Genomic DNA, 25679 nt, shown 5'->3' with positions numbered 1-25679 from the left:
TATTTCCACGATGGCTCTTTAGACTTTGTACAGACCTGAGGGGAAGGTGAGCTCACTTCCTTTCTTTTCTTCTTCTTTTTTTTTACACAAGACACATTACATTTTAGTTGGATGACATCACCCGTCTCAGCATGACTGATGTCCTGGCTATTTACAAAAAAAAAAGTCCAGAAACACTTCAAAGGCATCCTAACAAACACACCTGTCCTCCCTGACATAACTGATTACAGGCAGCCTTGATTGTGTGTGAGGGGCATTTAGTCAGGTAAGCATCACTGGGTAACTATATTAAGCCGATACATCTTGCATTGTAAAAACTACACTCAGTAATGTCGTGTTCCTAAATCCTTTAACATGCTTTATTAGGCAGCCTCGAGGTGACCATTATCTATCAGCCTGCTCTGCATAGCTCTTAACTAGGACAATGTGGCTCTCTTGTCTAAAAAAAAAATCCCTCCCTTAATCTATTTTTCTGCAGATAGACAAACCTTGATGCTGATTAATGGTAGTTAAACTCACAAGCACTCCGTCAATGAGATTGCAAAGAGATGGTAATGTATTAGAGTCATTAAATACGCATCATTCTTTTGGCATGAAATATGTTGACCCCAACCTGATTATATACATAATTAAAAGTGCTCAACAGTTCCTGAGCACGGAGCTGCAGAGCGAGCGGGTCGACAGGCACGAGTCACGATGATGCACAGCAGACACGTCACTTACATCCCTCATTTGTCATTGCCGCCCTGCATTATTTCAGCGCATATAAATTGCACATTTTATCAGTCACAAGGTGTGTGTTGGCGATTTAACGAGGATTCAAAGCGTGAAAAATTGTGATTCCATGTTTATTTTTATACTGGTTTGAAGTAAGAGACACAATGTAATGCATGTTAATTCAAATATATCCATTTTAAAATGATTGTCAAGACTTTAAAAACACTAAACTCAACTCATTTTTATTTTTTATAAATAAATCAATCATGTTTATTTACATGCAGTAAAATCACAACATAAGTTATCTCATGATGCTACTCTTAGTAAAATCATTTAAAGAGACCCAACATTTATCCTACAACATATTTAGCACCTTTTAAACAAATGTGCAGTGAAAATGTTTACAAAAATAAATGCAATTTTGTAAGACTTAAACTATTACAACTGTTAAAAAAATGACACGTTAAAAATTATTATTATTAGAAAACAACTTTAAGTGAAATTAGTCAGAATTAGCTCCAGGGATCCTGCAGCTCTGCTCTGACTGGAATGACCAAACTGTGTGGAGTCTACACTGCCCCGGTCTCTCACTGCAACACCGGGTCTTCTTGCTGTCATGACCAGAGAGCAAAGCAGCGACCCACAATGAGGCGAGATTGCTTGGACAGAAATCAATAGCAGCAGGGAATGGGAATCAGAAGGCATTGATAGCAGCGCTGGCTCCTTATCGTTGTCCAGACTGCCCTGTAGCAGGGGCACAGCTCAAACACCCTCTGAGTGATGCTCACAACACTATCACCCTCATCAAACACCATGTTGCTCGCATGCTGTAATCCATCTTCTCCAAACAATTCATTTGTCCCCTCGTTTCCCTTTTCCTCATGACAGAGAGGAACTAAGGCTCCACAGGCCGCGGGGAAGATCCACACCGACTTTGAGAAGGGCTTCATTATGGCGGAAGTAATGAAATTCCAGGATTTTAAAGAGGAAGGCAGCGAGAATGCTGTCAAGGTGAGCAGTCAGGGTGCCGGAGGATGAGGAGGAAGTCTCCTGTGATCAGTGGAGCTGACAGCCGGCACGCAGCTCCCACTACAAACTGCTCTTCACCTTTACTCAGGGGAAGAAATTACTGCACACACTCCAGCGGCACTCCTGACAAGGCGACTGATTCTGGCTCTAAACACTGGCAGTCTGCTCCAGCTGTGCATATCTTTATCACAATGTGTCTTAACTGGCTGATGGTGGCTCTCAGAGGCAGCACTTCTTCACCTCGCCAGGCATTTATCAGATCTATGGAGAGCGCTGTTAGCTCGGGGGCTCTCTGTTGCACTGTGGGTGTGTGACAGTGATAAAAAGCGGCAAGTTAAATAAAGTGTGAAATTCCTCAAATAAGGACTGATTCATGGGTGGGTACAAAAGAAATGGGACCCGTGTTCTTTATTTCCACAGGGGCCATGTGTTTGTGTTGACCTTTTAACTGGGGTCCATGTTCACACTCATGTCACATGGGATTAGTGATTTCATGGTGAATTTGTGTAGACAATAAGTGGGCGGCCACTTCTTCAAAAGGCCACACAATGATTTGTTTCTTACTTCGATTGCTGTTTTAGGTTTTGATCATTAATTTACTTTCAAATCAACAAACTGTCATTTAGAAATCAAAGGTAGAGAGTTAATAATCAGGTATTTACACTGTAGTCATATCAAAAATTAACTTTTTTTTCTAAATGTGTTCCTTAGGTTATGTAATACTTTTGATATTGAACTTTTACTCCCGATTGTGTTACCTTTACTTGACCAGGAATATTTCCACTGACCTACACTTTTTTTAGGGGAAACCTTACTATTCGTATTAAAGAACAAACCATGAAACAAACTTTATAACTAATAGAATTAACATTATTTAGCAAGAAAACTTGTTTTTTTTGTCAAATAGTCCTGTTATTATGATCCTACATGGTTGTTGAATAATCTAGTTTAAGATGAGTTAGTTCTTTTACAAAGGCTGATCTGAGGAATGACATAATGTGTTTATGTGAGCAAAGGTTTCAGACATTAAAAGTTTGAAGTATGAGTGGAGAGCATTAAAAAGTATGTAGTTTAAGTAGTATAGCTTTATAAAGAAAGTCTGACTTCTTTTACATTTTTCGGTTGTATATATAAAAAAAGGTAAATATATGTGTGACATATGTGAGTCGCAGCTGTAAGCCATGCTGTCACACTTCATCCTTTGCCTCCATCGACTCCATGTGCCCACTTACACACTCTACTAATGTAATTATGGAGCCACGCCATGTGGAAAGGAAGCACTATGAAAACATTGAAATCTCTTTACTATTCAGGCCTTTTTTTAAAATAAGTATTTAGCATTTAATGCAGCCGCAGTGTATTGTCCACACCCTCCTTAAGCTGCAAACAGAGGGTGAAATGTACGGGTCTCTGGGGACTTCCTCCATTGTTGTCCCGGGCTGAGCTCGGAGTGTCAGGTCCTTACTGCATGCTCCCCTACTAATCCCTTTTCGGGGCCTCATAAGAACATGAAGCGTCTCTGACTGTGGCATGAAAGTCCATGCTATTTAATGCCAGTTGTGGGAATAGGCTGTCTGAATAAGGCCAGTGTACGGGGATATCACATTATTAGTAATCATATCTGCTTAAGCCAAGCTTGCTGCTCCAGATGGCTGCTTTCAAGTGCAAATGAACCAGTTAGACGTGTCTGGTTTAATACATACTCAGGAATCACAAATAGCCATTGATTTTTTTCCTTGTCTCCCTCTCCATGCAGTGTTTCTGGTGGTATTGAGCTTGGATTAAATGGTCTCCTGAGCCTTTAAAGGGACATTGATTCTTCTAATTAATTGTACGCCGTGCAGAACCAGAATGCATAAACCTGTTCGTATTAGCACTTCAAGTCAATTATTTTGAGTTTGCTGCACGGGAAGGAGAACAAACACTTACTGTACACAAAAGAAATGTTAGAACTTATTTTGTTTCCTTGAGAAGTTTGACAGCGCCGCAATCAAAGACTTATTAACATTTTAAGCTGCTGCACATGAAACTGAAATGGGCACAAGAGAGGATTATTCACTCAGTGGGAATTCAGGCACCCCTTGAACAAAACATTGATGCAAGTGTGCGTGTAAATGTGTGTGTGTGAGGGAAGGAGAGACACAAAAATAAAAGGCAGAGAATATGACATTTTTAATAGGAGTTGTACGATTATAGCTGAAACTAATTAAGAACTATCTTTTTCTATATTTATTTATTATTTGTTTTCTAATGTCAATTACTCTAAAAAGGATGAAACTATATCAACCTATATGTAACCTATACATCACATGTCTTTCAGTTGCAGTTTTTAAATCATATTTATTTGTTCTGTTTTCCACAGGCAGCAGGGAAATACAGACAGCAGGGAAGAAACTACACTGTTGAAGATGGGGACATCATCTTTTTCAAATTTAATGCTCCGAACGCACCAAAGAAGAAGTGATGCAAGAACAGTCTGACTGTTTACATAACTGACTGTGCTTGTTACCCATCTTTTTCTTTTTTCATTCTTTGCCCAGATACCCACTGCCACACTCTCACTTCCTGGGATCAACCCCCTCCCTCTGTGCCAAAGCACAGGTTCAGTAAACTCTGACAGCTTTGCTATTTAAGATCAGGATCGGCCCCCACTCCAAATTGTAGCAGCATTTGAAGGAGCATATTACTCTCCAGATACTTCATTAATCTCCATCATGGGTGCCAGCACTGACACAGCTGACAGCGGGGACAATGCCACCTGCTCCTCTCCCCCTTCAGCAGATAATGCATGTTTTACAGTAGCCCAGATGTCTACACTCAATAAAACATTTGACAAAAACCAGTCTGTGTGTGTTTTGGGATGTCTGTATTGAGTGGGAAGCTGCATGGGGATGGTGATAGCGCTTCTGCCCACCACTGATTAGAGAATTAAAAGACACAGCTGACACTGACTGTAGCAGAGAGGGGACAATTACAATTAAATCAGTTAAGTGATGCTGATTTTAGAGGGCCGCTGGCAGGATGCAGGTGTTTCGGCCAAAAGAACCGGTCAGTTTAAACGATAATTTGTAAAGTGATTGAGTTAACCTTTTATTTATGATTTCAATTTAATTTTGAAAGAATATCTGAGTCATCTTCTTCAGTGCTCCCAGAGCATTTCTCAAAATCTCAAATACTGACAAAAAGCATCTTTGTTATGTTTAAAGTGTCTTTGTTCAATTCCTTAACAATGGGATGAAAACACACACCTCCAAAAAGGATAAAGGAAACATGCATTCAAACCAAATTTCCACCAAAGAAGGCCACATTTTTTGATATTCCATATAGTATGAAAATAGAGGTTGACACAATCCCCAAGTCCAAGCCGAAAACGATTCCTTTTGTCTGAAGTAGTGTTTTTCTCGCTCTCTATACTTTGTGTGTAAGTGTTTGTGAAGCATTTATGCTGATGGAATTGTATGGCTGCAGCCGCCGGTGCTCCAAAGTAAGATTGTGTTCTCGGCTGGAGGCCGAACAAAGAGCTGTAGATCAGCAGTGTTTTGCTTGAATATCTCGCAACCATTTAGTCTGCAGAGAACAAAATGGCCTTTTGATGGGAACAAAAAAAACACAGATTGAATAAAAATGGTCATTTTGCAGCAATAGTATTGCATATCCAAGTTTTGGAATGGGATGTTTTATGGAGCCGAGCCTGTGCTAGCACTACAAAGCAGAGCGTTTGTCATGGAAATAAGGTGGATTATAGTCTTTAGGGTTTTAAGATCACTGTCAAAATATAGGATAGTGTTTATTTCTCTTAGAGAGAACACAACGCAGATGCCAGCATGTGAATAAAGTAACATTTAGCTTATTTTGCTTGCATGCTAGATTAAGCATTAAACACTGATTATAACTGCTGAAAGACATCATATGCAGATGATATGTACGTTTACAGCTCTGTTGTCTTCTATACAACAACAGGCTGTTTAAGGCTCAGTGTTTTTTTAAGTGAAACCATACAAATCCTCTGGAGAGCACAATGGGGGCTTGAGACAGAACTGTTTTTGCATTCCTCACGGGCTGGTGGTGATGGTGGCGGTGTTGGCCAACCTAAACCCTACATAGAGGATCATTCATCTGCTGCAGTTTTGAGGCTCAGGGATTGATGAGTTGTTCCCAGTGGTCTGGGTCTTGGAGGATTTTGTTTTTCATAAAGTGACAATAAATCTTCTCAGGGTGAGTAATAAAGCTATTTAGAATCATGCAGATGTTGAAAAGGAACAAAAGAGTAGAACTGTCTTTTTTTTTTTATATATATATGTCCATCCTCAAAAGCCTGTTGAATGGTTTCATATTTGCAGTTTTGCTGTCAAAGTAGAGGTAAGAATTAGTGAATTATAAACCCATTTGATGTCTTTTTCTGATTCATGAAAATATAACCCACAGTTAATGGTTAAAACACATTCATAAACAACACTATACATGACGTAGGTGGATTGTAAAAGGAGTACAATATTTATAACCTCTGAAGTAAAAACAAGTCCAGAAATGTGACAGATTCTCTGTTGGTGCAAATGTTCTGTCAGCACCATCAATCACGCGGTGCCGCTCTGGCCCAAGGCAAACCACAGTGGCATCAAACCAAGAAGGGCACAGAGTGGAAATCTAGCTTTCAAATACACACCCATAAGAAAAAGAGGGACCACAGCTTGCTGCTGTAAATCACACAAACACAAAAGACTTTTGATGAATTAAATAAAAGAATGTAAGAGTTATAACAAATAAACATATAAATAACTTTGGCATTTTGCAGAGCAGTTACTGCACAAGGGACTGTGTTGGTGGACATGATGGTTATTATAAATGTATCATTATGGGAGGAAATTTTCTCTAAACAAAGTGTCGCCATGTTGTAATTATTGCTGCTATTGTGCGACTTCTCTGTCTGACACATGCACCATATGATGTACTCACAATACATGTGAATTCAATAAATAAGCAGTTTTGACTAAAATTACATATTGTGGACAACTTCCTCTCATTCACGTTGTGCTTCCATAATATATCGGGATGTTTGGTTTATTGCTCTCTCCGTGGAGTTAAAATGTTGACGTGAAAAGACAGTTCATAAGATAAATGTAGAACACAACCTAAGGCCTAAGTTTCCCAATTGCCTCTGCTTATTGAAAGTCTACACTGCAAAATGAACTTTAAAGCTCCTTTGAGGAGATTTTTACTGGTCATGGGACAGAATGAAAATAAATGCTGATGCCTCGATATGACGTACCAAAGTGCTAAACTGTTGCTGCTGCTGCTCTGCTCCTGCTCCTGCTCCTGCTCCTGCTCCTGCTCCTGCTCCTGCTCCTGCTCCTGCTCCTGCTGCTGCTGCTGCGGGGGGTAAGTGCCAGATGAGGAGATTAAGGTACGCTGCTGTAAAAACCTTTGTTTACATTTTCCATAGCAAAAAAATCATCCATAAATATTATGTTTGAGTGTTTTTTTTTTGTTGTTGTCAGGAAACTCTCCTCGCAAGAACAAAATCAGCAAAGAGAAAAGAGGTATCACTTCGTCCACATGGGTAGCTATGGTCACATACTTAAAGTTCCTCACAGGAGCTTTAAAAGACTAACTTTGTTTTAGTGTTTTTGCAAAAGGTTAAGCCATTCAATGTTGCAAACAACAGCCAAAATAAGATTCAATTATTGAAGGCTTTAGATGCGATTTTTTGATCCAGCAGATGTCGCCCTTGAGCACCAGCATGAAACCAAAACAACTCGCGCTGCATTGTTGTGTTAGCATGCTAATGCTAGTGATCTTTATTATGCTCGTATCTTCACACTGCATGTAAATTTACCTGAAATGAGCGTGATCTAGAAACACAGTTAAGCAGTGAGTACAGTATGTTATTCTTCTTTTCTCTAGTCCCTCAATTAAACAACTTTTATACATGAGGGGAGGAGTCAGCCGGCCGTCCCGGCGATGTAACCAAACTGAAGATAGGACTCTGAAAACTCTGAAAACATCACAGACAGTGGGACTCGGGTGTTACACCCATTGTAAACAGTCATGACTCACAGAGTTATTTTCAGAGGATATACTTGATTTCTATTACATTTAAGTGTGAAAAATCACATATAAAGGCTTTAAAATGAAGCTGACCCAACTCTCAATGCATTGCTATAAAGTACAACTCCATCACTTTCTATAATTTTAATAATAAAAAGTGTATACTGTAGATAAATTCAATACTTTTCATTGCATAAAATTTACATTTTAGGCATTATCAAACTTGACTTTGAGGCAGAACAATTATATGTGATTACAACAGCTTGTAAGCATGTTCCTTCATATATATATAAATAGTAGCAGCAAAAGATAATCCATATTTGTACATTACAGCCACTTATGTACTATGTTCAATTTGATTTAACTGACACACTCTTGAACTACTTTTTAGCCAGACCTGATCTTCTGTTTGATCATTTCTGAGCAACAGTTATATACTTATGTATACTGTGTGTTTATCTTATTGTTGTTCATGCTTAAAAAAAAAACCCACTTTTTTTCATGCTCCTTCCTGAACATTTATCTTTGAATTATCTTGTTTTCAAGACTCATTTGTCAACAAAAGGCCAATAGAGTTTAGAAATATGGAAAATGCATCCCTATATTGTAGGTGAATAAATGTCTGATCTTCCTGCAGAAGTTATTTTAACAACCTTTCACCTTGCAGTTACCTTTGACCTCTGTTTGCTGTATGTACAGCAGATTATTATTTTCTTGAGACAAAGAACTGTCCCTGATTGTCCCTGTGCCTCAGTGTTGTCCATAACACACATTTGATATTCCATGCACACGTCTCTGCACTGCACCAGATTCAATTCTCACTCTTAGGTCCCATTTACAGAGTCCCACAAGGTGCCTCCAGCAGGGCAGTTTCTCTCTGTGGGGTCACTCTCCTTTGGACTGGCCTTCATGAAAACAACTGTCAATATGTTAATATGAAACACTCAGAGCCATTGTGGACTCAGTCAGTTACTCCTCTTATCCTCCAACGATCTACATGGTGCCAAAACACCGTGTCCACTCCTGAGAAGAGGCTTTTTGAAAAGTATATTTGGTTTCCTTTATTCAGTGAAGATTTGTTTAAAAATAAGTTCTGATTAACTTCCATCATATTTCTCTCTAACAAACTTAACTAGGGGATGTGTGAATGTGCATTTAGGTCATTGATGTCCATATTTAAAGTCATATTCATTAAACTGAATCCTAGATGTGTTTAAACCCCCACCTTGCTCCACAGACTTCACAGCTTACTCTCATGAGGTGAATACAAGGTCTGTCAATACAATTTCATTTCCTTTGTTTGCACCTCAAGCTGGAGACAACACTCACCGTTTGATGACAAACACCCTGGCAGTTATATGTCTTGCCAATGCCGTTGTGTCCACCTAGGTGTTGCATTTGTGCTTCTTATAGGATATTTGACTTTACCCTTTAACTTGGAGGTCTTTGTAGAAATTGTTGATATGCTTCCAAGGACTCCTGGAGTAAGACAGACATAGCAGCAAGGTTTTTCTAAAGCTGTTTCCATTGGCCTATGTTTACCTGACACTTGGATTGACAGCAGAGTGATTGGAAATATCCACCATTCACTGCCGTGAGCTCCTGAGTGCACGGAAAGTGCTTTTGTAGTCTGGCTGTAATGGGCCAAGTTTGAATTGAAGGTTGAGAGAAATAGCCTCACTGCAGTCGCGCACTGTGAGGAACTGACACACCACAAATAATACTCAGAAGTGGGGTCCTGATAGCATCACAGCCACAGAGCGGGCACAATAGCATGCAGGCACTCATTTCAATGCACTTTCACAATGCTCACTGTGCACAACCAGATGGAGGGAAAGAAATGCAGTCAAATACAGGCTCAGATTGTGTCTCAATTGTGTTGAAGTAATCAACACAAAGGACATGATAAAAGTCAACTGCTGATCACAAGTAAGAAAGTACCTCTATTGGTTTGCAAAAGCATTTTGTATCCGTCCCATAAAAAGAGGAAATTTGTTTCATAAAATTGAAAGTAAAGGTGATCGACAAAAGGAGACATCTGCTGAATCATTGATTTTTTTTTTAATCAATCACAATAAGTGCTATCAGGATTTTAAACACTACACGATCACTTGGTTCCCTCGTGTCCTCGTAGCAATTTCAAAAAACCAGCAGCAACTTATCAGAAAAACAATAGTGGTAGTATAGTAGTGCTGACAGTCACTCAGTGGAAGCAGAACAATCACACGTCTGGAGTGGTTATAACACACAGGCTATAGTGTCAAAAACTTAATCCAAGTCAGCGTTTTTTGTGCAAAATGAAGTTTTGGACTGCAATCATCACTGTATGCATTCATCACTTAAATGCACGTGTTTGTTTTTCTTACATAAAATGCTCTCTTAAAAATGTCTTTATTGATGAGAAAAAAAACGTGTTCATGAAGTTTAAAGAAGCTTCATTTATATAGACCTATTAACATTTAGCTTCAGATGTGTGCTACCAATCTACAAAAAATATTCATAATATGTAGTTAGGCTATTCTAAGCATTTTGGGACCATGAGATGTTTCAAACATTTTAACAATCAAAATAAAAGTAGGTTTCAATAACTAAATTGTATTATGCCTGTAAATGGATCGAGATTTACTGCTGTTGTAAGTTTACCAGGTAATACAAGTTTTCGTCGGTACGCGGTCTGAATATCAGTGTAAGTTAAAGTACACAATGTAACTAAAACACTAAAACCATCTTCACTGTAAAACTGATCATGCATAATAACAGGAAAAGACTCTCACAAAAGATGGTTGACACATGAACTGACAAATTAAAACACAGTGTGCAACACTAATAACCAATCACCTTTGTGCAGGAAGGCGGGACTTCCTGTCTGTGACGCAAATTGTCCCAGTCAACACAGGAGGCCCCACCCTTTGTGTTACCTACCGCCCGTCAATCAAAATAGAAAAAAATACTGACAGTTATCATCTATTTTTACGCGTATACAATCAATTTAATGTGTTGATCATGTCCGGTGGCTTGTGACTACCAAGGCTGTTCGTTTCAAAGCAAGTCACGCAATGACTGGTAAGTAATATCTGATCGTATTCTCTAACCACGTAAGCTAACATGCTAACGTTATCATAGGCATCCTCTGGCTAATTTAGCTAGCTAGCAGGCTAGCAGGGACCCTTTAGGTGATAGAGCTAATCATTGCGGCTAAGTTAGCCGTAGCCTCGTTAGCTTAGACCACTAAGATAGCTTGCTTTGGACACATCATTAGCTAGATCTTCTTAAACGTTTGATTACCACGTCTTTGTTTTCATAACGGGTTTTGTTGCACCTGGTAGAGAAAACATGATTGTATCTGAGCCTGTCTGCCTTTTTTTTTATAACGTTAAAAACTTAAGCTAATCCTCTGTGTGATTGTCAGGTTTGTTTGCTAACGTTAGCTTCGGCTCTGTCCACTCTTAGCTATATGTTTTTGTACATAGCCCCAGAACAGCCGATGAACCCGGAGGAGATGTCTGCACTGGACGCGGACAGCAGTCACGGAGACTTTCTGCAGCAGGAGGAGGGCAGGGGCAGTCAGGTAAGACACAGTGACTCCCATTACACGTCGTTTCTTCGTCTCCTGTACCTGAGTGCTGCTAATAGTACTCCACACATTTCAAAATTGAAGGAGGGGTATGGTACCTTGACTTGAACCCCCCAGGCAACGCTTCCTCCCAGAAACCCTAAAAATATCATCTCCCAAAGTTAAGCTTTACTTTATTGATCCTGCAAGGGGAAATTCAGTTTTTACACTCTGTAAGTTATGCACACACACACACACACAGGCTGAAATACACACACATGCACAAACAGGATCCTATGGACATGCACTGATGGAGAGATGTCAGAGTGAGGGGGGAGGGGGTTTGGTGCCTTTCTCAAGGGCACCTCGGCAGTGGAAGCGATCTGGCACCTCTCCAGCTACCAGACCAACTTCCATATTTGGTCCGCACCGGGACTTGAACCGGCGACCCTCCTCCTAGTCCAAGTCCCTACAGACTGAACTACTGCCGCCCCCAAGTTCAACTGAAGTGACAGACTGTAAACCAGACCTCAACTCTACCTGGGTGTTGCCTGGGAGGCTCAACACAGGACAAGAAACTCCTTTAACCTCCAACCCTCATTCATTGCTCTAAGGCTATGAGTCACTCTTACATTTTGGCCCTAACTAATGGCCACCCACTTTCTTCCTTTTAAACTTGCTCGTTGGGGTAGGACACTCTGCAATCACCTCTCGACCTTCTAGCAACCACCTGCACTAAGGTTGAGTCACCGACGTCAGAGGGGGACAGAGGTGCTGCAGCTGATGTGGTAAGTCAGCACCTCTGCTTGATCTGACACAGCTACAGCAGACGTGAAGCCTTCAATCACTAAATTGGTGGTGGGAATATAGCGAAGCTTGCATTGCTTTCTTTTAATTATAGCCACTGCAATTTAACATCAAAACACAATGATATTTCTACTTTTTCTTAACAGTTTTTTCTATTAAGTCTAAACAGAGCACCTGTAATCCTTCTAGTCCAACCTTTAGTTGACCATCTATGTATTCTGGCCAGTATGCTGCAGTTGTTAAATCTTCATATGGTTTGGTTTATATGTTTGTTTAACAAAAGTATGTAAAACAGATAGTATTTAATTTTTTCTTTGTAATTAATCATATTTTTGAGGAACCTTGCTGGTTTCTGGCTTTGGTTGGAGGAAAATATAGTTGAACATGTTCTCTTTCCAGGCTTTGGGTTTTCATTTCTTCATCAGAAATTCTGATGTATGTTGTTCCCCTTTGGACAAAAGCTTTTTAAACAGAATATAGAATAATAGAATAGAATAGAATTAATTTATTGATCCCAAACTGGGAAATTGTGGCGTTACAGCAGCAGGTTGTCCAAACACACAATATTAGCAAATAAACACAATATAATATTAAATACAAAGTAAATAAGCACTAAAAATATGAAAACTAAGAATGGGAATATATACAACCATGATTTAATTTAGCATTACTAGTCTTAAATATGAAAAGATTAAATACAAAATACTTTGCTGGAGGTAGATGTAAATGTGCAAAAACAGAGAGCGGTCCAGAAATGTGCAATCAGTGATAAATAAGTTAAATTGCAGGAGTGTAGACATGTTATCAGCAGAAACTATTCAATGTAAGTGCAGGGATAATTTGTAAGAACATAATTTGGTGAATAGTTGTGTTACTATTCAGTAAAATTGAATTAGGGTGGTTTCAGACTTTTGACCTGAGTACACTTGACCCTAAAGTCCAGTTCATTTGATCAGTGTGAACACAAACATACCGCGCTTGAGTACTGTGCCCGAATCTGCTTGAAGGGGTCGGTGGTCCCGGGCACAATTCACTTGTACTCTGTGTGAACGCATCTGTGCTCAAACAAGGAAGTGGCCGCTATATGACGTAATTCTACGTATTTCATCTTCTGAGCTTCATGGTAGACGTGTGTTTAGAAAGAGGGTCGTTGTTGGCGTCTCAGAAATATCAAAAACATCCACAGTAACCAGGATGTACTCAGCCCATCGTTGCCATGGTTGCTTCTTTTTCTTTTTTCTGCTTTTTGGGCGATTTTGCAAACCAACTATGTGCATACTGCCTCCTGCTATACCGCGATGTGTACATGTGCAAGTGTTCATGGAACAATGTTACTAATGTGAACGCAGACTAGTGGGAGAGGGGGGAGCTTTCGTGTATGGGCAGCGTACGAAACAGTCGGGTCTAATGTGAAAACGCCCTTAGACTGAATACTGCAGAGAGTCTATCAATTTGGGCTTCAAGGCTTTCACTTTAGCTTAGCTCCAACAACCCCAAACTGACTCTTTATTACAGCTCATGCTGCTACACAAAGTGCTAAACTGTTTTTCTTGGTTTACATACAGCATCTGTTTGAAAATATAAAAAAAAAAAATGTTTGCCTGCATGGCTTTTACCAAATGTTGCTGAGTGTTTTCCCTGCTTCATTGTGTTTCTAATGCTAATGCGTTGAGTTGAAAAAACAGTTTTTGATTCAACATGTTGAGCTGTGTACAACCTCAAGACAATGACTGTTCTCGCAAATTTGAAAAGCAGATTATTACCAGACTTCTGATGTGGTGCTTTATATAACTGAGGATAATTCATTAACAACAAGCGCCTATAATTTGTTTTTCAAATTTCCCTCCTCAGACATCAGATCCATCAACGCAGCTCACTGGGACTGATAAATGGGAGGTGCTGACCCCCACATCAGTGAAAGATGAATCTGGAATGATACAAATCCAAAGTCAAGGAATATTGACGTCAAATGGACAGTATGTTCTTCCTCTCCAGAACTTACAGAGTCAGCCAATCTTTGTGACATCGGGAACAGACAACTCTGCCAACTCAGTGCCTAACATTCAGTACCAAGTGATTCCTCATATTCAGACATCCGATGGACAACTGAGCTTCTCCACGTCCGGCGTGGAGGGAGCGACTCTGACTCATGATGCCACGGGGCAGATTCAGATCTTACCAGATGGCAGCCAGAGTCTCAGTGTGACTTCCGCCGCAAACATCCTTAATAACAACCAGAACCTCATGTCACAGACTGGTCATGTCCAGCAGATCCAGGGGGTTTCTATTGGCAGCTCCGCTTTCAACAACCAGGGTCAGGTTGTTACTAATGTGCCTATGGGCCTGCCTGGGAACATCACTTTTGTTCCTATAAACAGTTTGGACTTGGACTCCCTTGGCCTGTCTGGTGCTCAGACTATAGCGACAGGGGTCACTGCTGATGGCCAGTTGATCATGACAAGTCATCCTGGGGAAGGCTCAGAGAGTCTGGTAAAGACAGATAATCACCTCTCACAGACACTAACAGTAAATGACTCAAATGCAAATCAAGAGATATTTGTGCCAACGTCTTCCTCTCAGCTTCACATTCCAACAAACGAATCAGGTCTGCTAACACAAGACACGTCGTTGTCATCGGTGACTACAGAGCAAGCAGACTCGAGTTCTGGTCTCCAGGAGGGCTTCATCCACCAGAATCAGGAGCAGGGTGTGCAGGTGTCGTCTGCCCAGCCCATCATCCAGCTCCAGCAGGTACCGATACAAACGACCAATGGTCAGGTTGTCCAGTCGATAGGGTCAGGTGGACAGAACCTGCAAAACGTGCAGTTGATAAACCCAGGAACCTTCATCATCCAAGCGCAGACGGTCACACCGTCCGGTCAGATCCAGTGGCAGACCTTTCAGGTGCAGGGAGTGCAGAATCTGCAGAACCTCCAGCTGCCAACAACACCGCCCCAGCAGATAACCCTGGCTCCTGTCCAGACCCTGTCACTGGGTTCCAATCAAGTCAGCATCAGCACGGGGCAGATCCCAAACCTGCAGACAGTGACAGTCAACTCAGTGGCCCAGCAGGAAGGAGACGCAGACAACATCGGAGGTACAGTAGCAGAATTTATTTAGGCAAACAGTTATTTCTTCAAGACACATGCACACCTGTAATAAACCTACTCAGGTTTGTTGTGATCTCTTTGCCTAATTTGACCTCCTCTCAGGTCAGTGTGGGCATGAACACACTAAGTTTGACTGACACCTTCATGACTCCTTTACACCTTTTAGGGTGGGACAAGTTAGACCTTTAATATTCTTATTGGTGCATGGATTTTGCAGAAGATCAGCTCCTCCCTTGTCTAACCTGCAAGTGGTCTAATCAGAACAATGTACGACTCCTGTGAGAATGTGCAGAGTCTTTATAAAGATTGGAAGTCAAAATAATATATAATGTCTTTGTTTGATTGTTTTGCTCAACATAGAAAATATATTTAAAATATTACATTTAAAAAGAGCATGTTGGATGATACATACTCTTTTAAGTTTATTGTGCGCTTGAATTCTACATTAATTTAATTTGTATTAAGACAAATGGAAGTTTTCAACTTTAAATGTTGTTGAAAACACGTTAAAATCCGTTCTAAACGTCTAAGATCTCATTTTTAACGTTTATTCAACCTGCTTAAATAAGCCTACAGCAACATGTCGCAAAAAAGTTTTCTGTTTTATTATAACTTGTTCATAATTCTCGTTGAAAGGATGTCAAACATTATCATTTTAACGGCCGTTCTCCAAAATCAATATGCAGGGGTTGGTTAACTGTGTTCTACTAAAATATGTTATTTCAGCATATTTTATTTTCATTAAAAAACCCTAAACGTCTTGCTTTATGTGCTGTCATCAAGAAGGTCTCTGGATGATAATTAAATCAGCTCATCTGAAAAGATCCCAGGTAGCAGCCATGGCCTCTGTGAATAATAAAAACTGGTTCACAAGAAAAAGTCTTCAACTTTAAAATTTTGTCAGAAAACACATTTAGTTTTATAGTTTTGATCATTTGAACATTTTAGCGTTGAAAGGGTGACAGAAATGATTTTCACAGTGACGTCTCTCCAAACTAACAGACGTACGCTAACGTGTGTGGACAGTAGACCTGTGTACATGAGGCCGTGGAATTGGATCCATCTCAGCACACATCATGTTTTGTTGGTTTGTTTTAGTGATGCAGCAATTCTCAATGTAATATAAAACCATTCGATACGGCATCCACAGTTCAATGCGTGCTTGTTGTCACACGCAGTCTCCAGCTGATACCTGCATGAGAGCAGACGGGGTTAGAGAGAAACGGAGAAACGGTGAAGCAGCGTTTAAAATAAAGTAAACGTTAATAATGAAATATCAGCGCTTTAGGACCCATTTCTGTGTGAAAGCCTTCTTTACACTGAACCTGAACCACTAGGAACGTGTATACATGGAACAGTTGTTTTGCTCTAAAGTAAAATAAATAAATAATTTTGGTGAAGAAATGCTTTTTCTCGACACCTTGCTCTTCCTGTAAAATTAGCCTAAAACAAGAAAAAAAAAAATTTAACCAGTTTTATACAGTTTGTAAACGGTGGCAAGAGACAACTTTTAAATGTCTTATGAAACAAGAAAATGTTTGGAATATTTGAAGTCATAATCATTGATAAATGCAGCTTTTCATTTTTTAAAGAAACCGATCAGTCGGCTTCTTTAACCAAATTGTTTTACATGTCTTGGAACTAAAAGCACTGCTGTAATTCATAATTCATAATTCATAATATTTTAAAAATAGAATAAAAAATCATTTTTTAAAGAAGTGAATAATTTATAAGTCAATATTTAAAATAAGTTTGTAAGTCAATAATTTATCAAAACAATTGGATTGTTTTACTTTAAAGGACTGAATTTTTTTCCTTCGTTAAAACATGAGCTCAAAATAAACAAAATACACAGTTTATTCTTAAAGCAGCTTTGTATTGATTCTTGGTATAATTCAGCTTTCAAAACATTGTCACGACATTACACTTTTTGTAGAAACAACCTCTCGTTCATTGTGTGCCACTCATGTATTCCACAGGGTAATTTTAATGATCATAATGTTCATTTATACATTTTCTGTCTATTAACTCATTATTTGATCACAGTGCTGTAATTGAGTTTCAGCTTCCGAAATTTGCTGCAAAGCTGTCAGTTACTCGCTGCAACAAAGCAGCTCTCTCACTGTGCAGGCTTTTTGTAAAATGAACTTGTATTGATTTGCTGTAAATGCAAACACATGTATTCTAGACATTCGGATAAAAGAAGAGCCTGACTCTGGAGACTGGCAGCTGAGCAGCGACTCGACCCTGAACACCAGCGATCTGTCCCACCTTCACGTCAGGCTAGTGGACGAGGACGACCAGCTGGGCCAGGAGGGAAAAAGGCTGCGGCGGGTGGCGTGCACTTGCCCCAACTGTAAAGAGTCGGGTGGGAGGTGAGTGAATCAGCTTTTCTCTCTGAATCTTTTCCACTCTGCAGAACAAAAAAATACGTCACCTCCCCTTGCCTGTGTTTCTCAGAGGATCCAGCACGGGGAAGAAGAAGCAACACATCTGCCACATCGCGGGCTGTGGGAAAGTCTACGGAAAGACATCCCACCTGCGAGCACACCTGCGGTGGCATTCTGGGGAGCGACCTTTTGTTTGCAGCTGGATGTTCTGCGGAAAGAGGTTCACACGCAGCGACGAGCTGCAGAGACACAGAAGAACACACACAGGTGCCCTTTTTCTGCTCTCTCTGTTTGCACATCAGGGACACATCAGTAAAAACGGTTAATTTGAGCCGTGCCCTGTGTGAGACGGGTTTCTGCATCTGGGTTAATGTGTTAAATGTCAGGTTAGGATCAAAGAGCATTGTGATGAACAAATCTAGATTTCATAAACTCGGATGGTAATTTTCTGCTTCAGAACAAATATTTACTGTTGCTTAGCAATCTAAGTAGTTGCTAACATCAGATTATGTAACAAAAACATTATGTGAGCTTTAGCTTTTCAGTGGTATTTTTATCCAGTGATTCCTTTTCGGTCTGAACACTTGACATCATTGTGTCAAAAGCAGCTCCACATGAAATATTTAAGCCTTAATTTAAGCCTCGGAAATCATCATTTACACGATGTTGAGATACAAAACAAACAATTTAAAACACTTAAGGAAGCAGGAATACAGGAAGAAGTAGACAATGAGACTCATTAGCTCTTTATAATGATTTGCATTCTCTGATGACATTTACTGTCAGGAAAGAAAAGAAATCTATGCTCCTGGTCTTTCTTTGTCCAGACGAGTCATTGACATCTGACAGTCCAGGCTGGAGCAGCATTTCATTACACTGTCAGCTTAAACTCCTATATTAACACTTAATGTTAATGTAAGAGTTTAAGTGTTAATAGTTAACTTTACAAGAAGTTGTTAAGTGATTCCAGGTTTCTACATATCATTGAAGTTGTGATCAGACATATATTATCAAATTGTTATGAATGTGTAATTTTTGTCAGTGGGAGGTTGGCATTGAAGAACTAATTTAAGGTTGTCTCTATAGCTTATACAACATTTATCAAACACACTTAGTTAAATATTGAATTCATAAGACGAGCTGTTGAGCTCGTGTCAAACATCTCCTCCTGATAGATGGTGTGTTTGACCCTCTCTGAATGTATTCCGTTTCACACTCTATACTTGAAACTGTATTTTCTGTCCGGCAGGAGAGAAGAAGTTTGTCTGCCCTGAATGCTCCAAGCGCTTCATGCGGAGCGACCACCTGGCGAAGCACATTAAAACTCATCAGAACAAAAAAGGCGTGAACTCTGGCGGCGCCATGGTCGCCTCGATGGAATCCACGGGGTCCTCAGACAGTATCATCACCACGGCAGGCGGGACCACCCTCATCCTCACCAACATCCAGCAGGGGTCCAGCACCGCCCAGGACATCCTGGCCAATGCTGAGATCCCTCTGCAGCTCGTCACCACGGTGGCCGCCAGCGAAGTCATGGAGTGATTTACACTCCCAGTTACGAACTTCCATGACCTCTCTCATACTGTATACTCCTACCTGCATTTTTATTCAAGTTTTGAAGAAAAACTATAAATATATAAATATATATTTTAACACGGAAAATAGTCAAAACCACGTCGAGTTTTTACTGAGAGAAAAACGAGCGGTGGAGACTTAAAGAAGATGGAAAAGACATTGCAGTAAACACACAAGGAAATGCCTTATTTTGTAAAATACTGTGTCGTAAAAAAATGTAGGATGCCATTTTGTTTGGATTAACTTTTGTTTTCCTCAAAAAATATTGGTAATTTGAGCAAATGTTCTCCATGTCAAGTGTTATACCTTTCCTGGTATAATATAGGTAAGCTCGTTCTGTACTCTTTTTGGTTACAGACACAATCTCATCATCGAGCTCCTTTTATCAGCTGAAGTCATTTTAATGCTTACGTCCATGCAATTTATTCACGTTGTGTTCTTTGTTTTATATATATATATTATGCATTGATTTCTTCAGCGTCCTCCTTGCAGAATAGCGAGCTTTCCTTATTTCACTCTTACCTGTGACGTTTTGCAGATGGAAATGAAAAACAATCAAATGTTTTGTATTGTCATTGATCTTGGACATGAACTGTTGATATGATACTCTTTATTTGCTTGTTAAACATTTTGACTGAAAAAGCTATTTATATCAGGCTTTACGTAACAGAAATGCATTTGTGATATTAAAAGTCCAAGATATTTCAAGACTCCACGATATGTGATTCGATGATGTTTTTTTGTAAAGACATTTTTGGGGGAGGATTCCCCCCCCCCCCCAAAAAAAAAAAAAAAAGAAAAACGAACTTGCATTGTAATATGAAGATAAAGCCATTTTTTTGGAGGTAATTGCCAAATCAGACTCCACACTCAGGGTGACTTGTGACTGTGATGTAAGTAGAGTAAATCACCCCTGTAGCTACTCGGGCCATGGTGGGATGTTGTGAAGGAATGTTGCCGATGGACCAAAAGCTGAAGTGAAATAAGCTGTCACCATGTTACCTATGCTCGCTGAATCCTACCATGTCAGATTTGTCTTCTTTTTTTTTGTTCTTGTTTTTAACATTGATGACAGCCTGGGTTCATGTTATAGATTCAGCTCTGCTGGATTCTTCACGAGTGTATTCCTCCATCATGCAGTTGAAGAATCGGTGTATTTCTGAAAGCGGTACTCTCTTAACAGCACTATTCTCATCACTTTGATCTCCTTTATCCTTTTTGTATAAAACTGTTTGTACACTTCTCAAGGAACTCTCCTTTATATTCATTTTCAGTAATTGTAAATTGTCTCTGTCTTTGTGTTGATACCTTTTCTTTGTATGTTACATTTCCCTGTTGTTTTTCTTTTTGTGTGTTTTTTTTATTTGATCTCTGAACCCCTCAACTGTTGAATACTTCTATTGAATACACACTGAACTCTGAACTATGGTGGCATATTGGATCTTTCTTTTTTGTTGTTTGGACAAAATGAAAACGATGTGATTTTCATTTCTCCTGACATGGACACGTCCTCTTCAGTCGTTCATACTTTACCCTCGTGAGTTAAAATTAGCAAGAAGCTATTGAACCTTTCAAAGAGCATCTTTTTTTTTCTCCTGTATAAATATGTCAATATAACACCAATATAAAACTTTCTGTTACACTTGAATTTTCCTTTCATTTTTATTTTGCTAAATGTCTCCACGTTGTCTGTTTGTCAGAGCGGCTTGATCCCTCCTACTTAAATCACTGAGCAGTTAGACAAGTTAGAATTGTTCCTATTACTTGCAACCTTTTGTTCTGCGTCTTTTCCGAGACTTGCCGTGTGTGTGTGTCTCTGTGTCCCCCACGACTTACACTCTGGGTTAGTAGTCCAGTAGATGTCACTGCAGCCAAGGGAGCTGAACAAGAGGTATGTGTTTGACCCCTTGACCTTCCCCATGTAGCTGCTGCTTGGATGCAGACAGAAGTCACAGAGGTCAGAGGAGGTGTGGAGCCTCAATTAACCACAACATAATGTCACACAGGAGATGTCAGGAGAACAAAGTACTGTCTTATGACTTTGAACAAAGCTCACAGATATATATACTGTTTATGACGTGGATATGTGTACATTTCAAGCCTTTGGAATAATTTATCTATTATCACAATTCCAGAGTAGAAAAAAAAGAAGCTGGATCTCTATCAGCACCTCTTTAGCTAAATGGGATGTTTTACTAATTAGGCGCGGTTTCTTTCTTTTTTTTCTCGATGATGGGCTCAAGATATCAGCATTAGAGAGTTAAACATGTATTAAAGCCTACCTGGTTTTTGTGCCTGCAAACATAATTCTAATGGTAGTCTGTGAAAAGCTTTATCTGGTCAATCAGAGTGGAAAGCACCTGCTTTTTGAGTCTTTGTCAATTTGCTGAAGACGTCGTTAAATGTGCTCTAAAACGCTAAAAAAGGACTCGGCGTTCTGTCGTTCTTCCTTTCATTTGCATAATTTAATGAATTCAATTCATTGTAATGCAATGCCAAGTGCAGCAGGAACATAGAATGACAGTTTGAGTTAATGAAATGTGTTAACGGTATCATCATTTACTTGTATGTTAATTAGTCCAATTAATTTCCCTGCTCGGTAATCTGAATATTGTAATAATCTTTGCTCCCCTGCAGGAATGAAATCCACGAGACGCAGACCTCTGGGACAATCTACGAACAGAATCGAGACTCTTTTTTTTTTTTTTTTTTTTTCTGTTTGAAAATAGTGAGCTCTTTTTTTTCCAAAAGGTTTAAGCTGCAGGGATATATCTGCAATGTATTTACTTTGTTTACCAGAAGTTGAATTTAAAATTCCCTCCATCTTTGTTGAAGTGAATCTCAATCTACAGTTGGAAATGTATTTTTTATGTTTGAACTATGCCGTGTTAGGCAGGGAGGAAAGAGACCAGGATGCTGCTGAGCGTGACACTGTCCACTCACTCATTTACAAACTGACCACTCAACAGATTGTCTCTATTAGCATACAGATGTGTGTATTAGCCAGTAAACAAATCAAATGTAATTTCGGCCTCAATCTACAAAAAAATATCTTCAATATAAAGTTGCTAAATGAAAAGAAACACTGAGGCAAACATGTCTTTATCGCACTTACATCTTCACTGAAGTCATTTCAACTTTCTCTGCTGCACATTTTGCTCAGGAAGAGTGAAATCAAATTCAACTTGACCCTTGAGAGTATAAGGAAGGCTTTTTCAATAACGCGTCCTCAGCATTGTGTTTTTTAGAAACAGAAAGGTATCATTTCAAACATTTTTTGCCACAAGTTGTTTGTCTGTTTTTTTTTTTCACTTTAGCAGATAGCTTTGGATCTTGTAGCTCAGTTTGAAAAGTGGACGTAATTACACTTCTCTTCTGATTCATGTGCAAAATACATAAATACGATAACTATGCAGAAGGAGAGGAACACTGTAATCATGCAATAACATTTCCAACTGTATGTGTGATAGAATTCAAAATGCTATTGGGATTATGGTTCTTAACCATTGGGAGGTGAACTGCTGGTAGAAATGACTTATTTCATTAGAGCGTCCCAAATACAGCAAATACTTCAGTGAGAGGGCTTCTTATTCCCGGTCCCTGCTCAATTTAAGCTGTTTTCCCCAGTGGTTGAAGAATAGGCCTGCAATTTTGCAAAGAGACTATTATTTGCCTTTCTCAAGGAATCAACAACTTCAAAGTACAGTGCGATGAATCTTTTGGATGCTTCAGCTGCTTTTGTTTACCATATGTCTCTTCTATCAAACATGCCTTTTTTAAAAGTCTTTTCATAAGTAAAAAGCACTCTGCACACAGCTAAATATTTGTTTACAACAGGGCACAAATACTTTTTTCCCTCTTAAACCATTGGGACATTGGAAATGACATAAAGAACTGTCCCGTGTTTCTACATTCCCGACACATTCTTGCCCTTGATCAACTGCAGTAGCAGACAATAGCGCAGATCATTTTCCCGAGGCAGGGAAACCCAGCATGGGTCAACTCAATAACCTGATATTCCCTGTCTCCTGAATGTGGCCAATTTAGTAGAAGGTCAGCAGCTTTTTGTTTTCTCTTTTTTTTTTTATTCCAAAGACAATTTGGCGACCTCCCTCTGCAGCCCCAGCAGGACCAGCGGAGACAAACAGAACAGTTCGAGGTACATAGTGCTCGTGTTGACATTGCATCTTGGTGTGGACTCTTCAAGGTGAGCACATACTTGGTGTGGGACTGGGGGGCTATTATGCAAACCTGGATACCATGGCCAGAAGTCAAACACTTGTACATTTAGATTTTCATGTTTTTTTGTCGATAATTTACAATGTCAGGGTGGATGTTTAAATTTAAAGACCTGCACTGGGTAGAAAAGTATGGTGTATGTGTGGCTGCAAATCATCCTCCATCATCCCTTTATATGCAGAGGTGTTATTCACAGCTTCAAATTAAACATGCTTGTCTCAAGGAAATTATGGTCTGACTCTATTTCAGAGGGCTGGGATTCAGATTTGATCAATCTTTGCTGCCTTTATTGTAAAATCTCTCTCTCCTGCTGTTTTGCATTTACTGTATGTGCATCCAACAGAGAAAAACTGAGCCTACTACAATGAGACACCTCCATCAAATTTGCCACATTATGTTCTTTGTACTCACACGCAGTATGGGCCTGTTTTTAGCAAGGAGACAATTGCATAAGATGATGTTACGATCCATGAGAAGATTAGGAGGGCTCGTTTTAGCCGTTTTTCACAGCAGTCGTGTAGTTTTCTCACTGTACAAAATAACTCTTTGTCTTTATTCTGCACCTCAAGGTCAAACCTGACAAAGGCGTCCAACTTCCTTGGACTCAAGAAGAGGAAAAAAAACTGCAAAAGTGAGCTCAATATTTTCTTTTTGGGTGACAAGAGCCTGCCTTCAGTGTTATTCAGCCCATTGAAAACAATTTCAGAAATGAAAGGAGACGTTTTTGTATCTGAAAATGTACATTAAATGGTGTCAACAACATCCAGGAGGTCACAGTAGAGTCCCCATGGAGACTGAATCTGGCTGCAGCGCTCAAAGACTCGACACCCCCCCCCTGAGTGGCGGCTTGGTGATGGCTCTCAGTTTCTCTCGTCATGTCCCTGGCAGCTTTGACACAGGTAATATGCATGCAGGCTGACAGTGCCCGGGATGTGCGGCAGAGAGACAATGATGTACATATCATTTTCCTCCCTGACTGATTGAAGACTGTAATCTGTGCAGGACTTTCTCTCTGATTACACACGTCTCAGGGAGCAAAACAAGGACTCCGAGCTGCCACCAGGCGCCGGACTCATCCAGGGCTTTCAGCCTTCAAGAGGACAGAAGTCCGCCTTTAAGGTGAGCTCAATTTTCGTCCCATTTACACTATTGTTACAAGTGTCGGATGGAATGCATCTGGCAGATAGTGGTCAAACAGTGGCTGTCTGAAGATAACACAGGAACAGAGATATATCTGGCACCCAAGGTCATCCTATTCCCATCTCCAGCCCTGAACGTTTCCCGCTCCTGTAAAGGCACTCACAAAGAGAGAAACAATATCATGAATTGTACATTCACAGGTATTGTGCTGTGTGCTTTTAAAATGCAAAGTGTCTCCTAGAAGTCCAAACAGGCCGACACTACACCTGTCCAAGAAGAGGAGCGGTGGATATGTTGCCTGTAGCCATAACCCTCTATTGTTCTCTGTACAAAGAAAGCGCTCTGCTGGTTTAATAATAAAGTGTAATATGTCATGTTGGCTCAGATATTTAACACGCTCTTTACCCGCCTGTGTAACCTTGTGAGGTGAACTCGTGTCTTTATGTAAAAACCTGAGCCATTTCTCTGTTGACAATAGGTCAATCCTTTACAGAAGTTACCTAGCACATTACAAGGTTGGTCTCAGGGGAGAAGTAATGGGTTCTGGGCAATTGACCAACCTGCCATGCTTTAGTGCACCTGCACTGAGTTAGAGCTGTCATCATTACTACTTCCTCTAACGTTCCCCCACAGCAACTCAGACACTCCCACTCAGAGGGATATTTCACTTTGGTGGAGCATTTCCACTTTTTTATCATGCATCCCTCCCGTACATGAGTGGAGGCAGCCCAGCTTTAAGATTTGAAGCGATGAGGTTACCTCTAACAGGAACTTTGGGTCCGCTGTAAAACATAATGTTTCTGAAAAGAAAAATCACTTCCAGTCACCAGCTATGATTCTGAGTTCAACTTTTCATACTGAGAGCCAAAGGAAAAATCTTGAAGATAAAAGGTTGTCAAAGGTGTTCAACCATATTTTATGTGTCATAATATGAAGAACTTGATACGGGTCATTTGATCGGCATTTTATCCTCTCTTTAAGTTAAGTTATTCAGAATGATTTCAGAGTTGTACAGTTTGAAAATAATCATAAGAACGCTCTTTAAAAAAAAAAGAAGTTTTTTTTAACTTTACT

At 39.8% G+C, this 25679-nt stretch overlaps 2 protein-coding genes across 5 annotated transcripts in view; both read left to right on the top strand.

The window, feature by feature from the left end:
* LOC109984315 (obg-like ATPase 1) overlaps positions 1 to 4585 on the top strand; it is a 41241-nt gene extending 36656 nt beyond the window's left edge. Inside the window, exons 10-11 of the mRNA XM_020634413.2 lie at positions 1606 to 1728; positions 4109 to 4585. Coding sequence (XP_020490069.1) covers positions 1606 to 1728; positions 4109 to 4210 — 225 coding nt within the window. The 3' untranslated portion in view covers positions 4211 to 4585. The remainder of the gene's footprint in view (positions 1 to 1605; positions 1729 to 4108) is intronic.
* Positions 4586 to 10669: 6084 nt separating this feature from the next.
* On the top strand, positions 10670 to 20874 carry sp3a (sp3a transcription factor). 4 transcript variants are annotated; one of them, XM_020634459.3, is made up of 7 exons: positions 10670 to 10854; positions 11262 to 11359; positions 12037 to 12132; positions 14003 to 15248; positions 17450 to 17636; positions 17722 to 17918; positions 18901 to 20874. In XM_020634459.3, the coding sequence occupies exons 1-7, from the start codon at positions 10848 to 10850 to the stop codon at positions 19191 to 19193; spliced, it is 2124 nt and encodes a 707-aa protein (XP_020490115.2). In that variant the 5' UTR covers positions 10670 to 10847; the 3' UTR covers positions 19194 to 20874. The 4 variants fall into 4 exon arrangements, with proteins under 4 accessions (XP_020490115.2, XP_020490114.2, XP_020490118.2 ...); XM_020634458.3 differs by having other exon boundaries at positions 11242 to 11359; XM_020634462.3 differs by lacking the exon at positions 12037 to 12132.
* The last annotated feature ends 4805 nt before the right edge of the window (positions 20875 to 25679 follow it).

This window comes from Labrus bergylta, chromosome 13 (assembly GCF_963930695.1).
Source record: "Labrus bergylta chromosome 13, fLabBer1.1, whole genome shotgun sequence".
In the NCBI taxonomy this organism is placed as follows: Eukaryota; Metazoa; Chordata; class Actinopteri; order Labriformes; family Labridae; genus Labrus; species Labrus bergylta.
The sequence above is the reverse complement of the archived record's forward strand: the minus strand, read 5'-3'. Positions and strand labels throughout refer to the sequence as shown.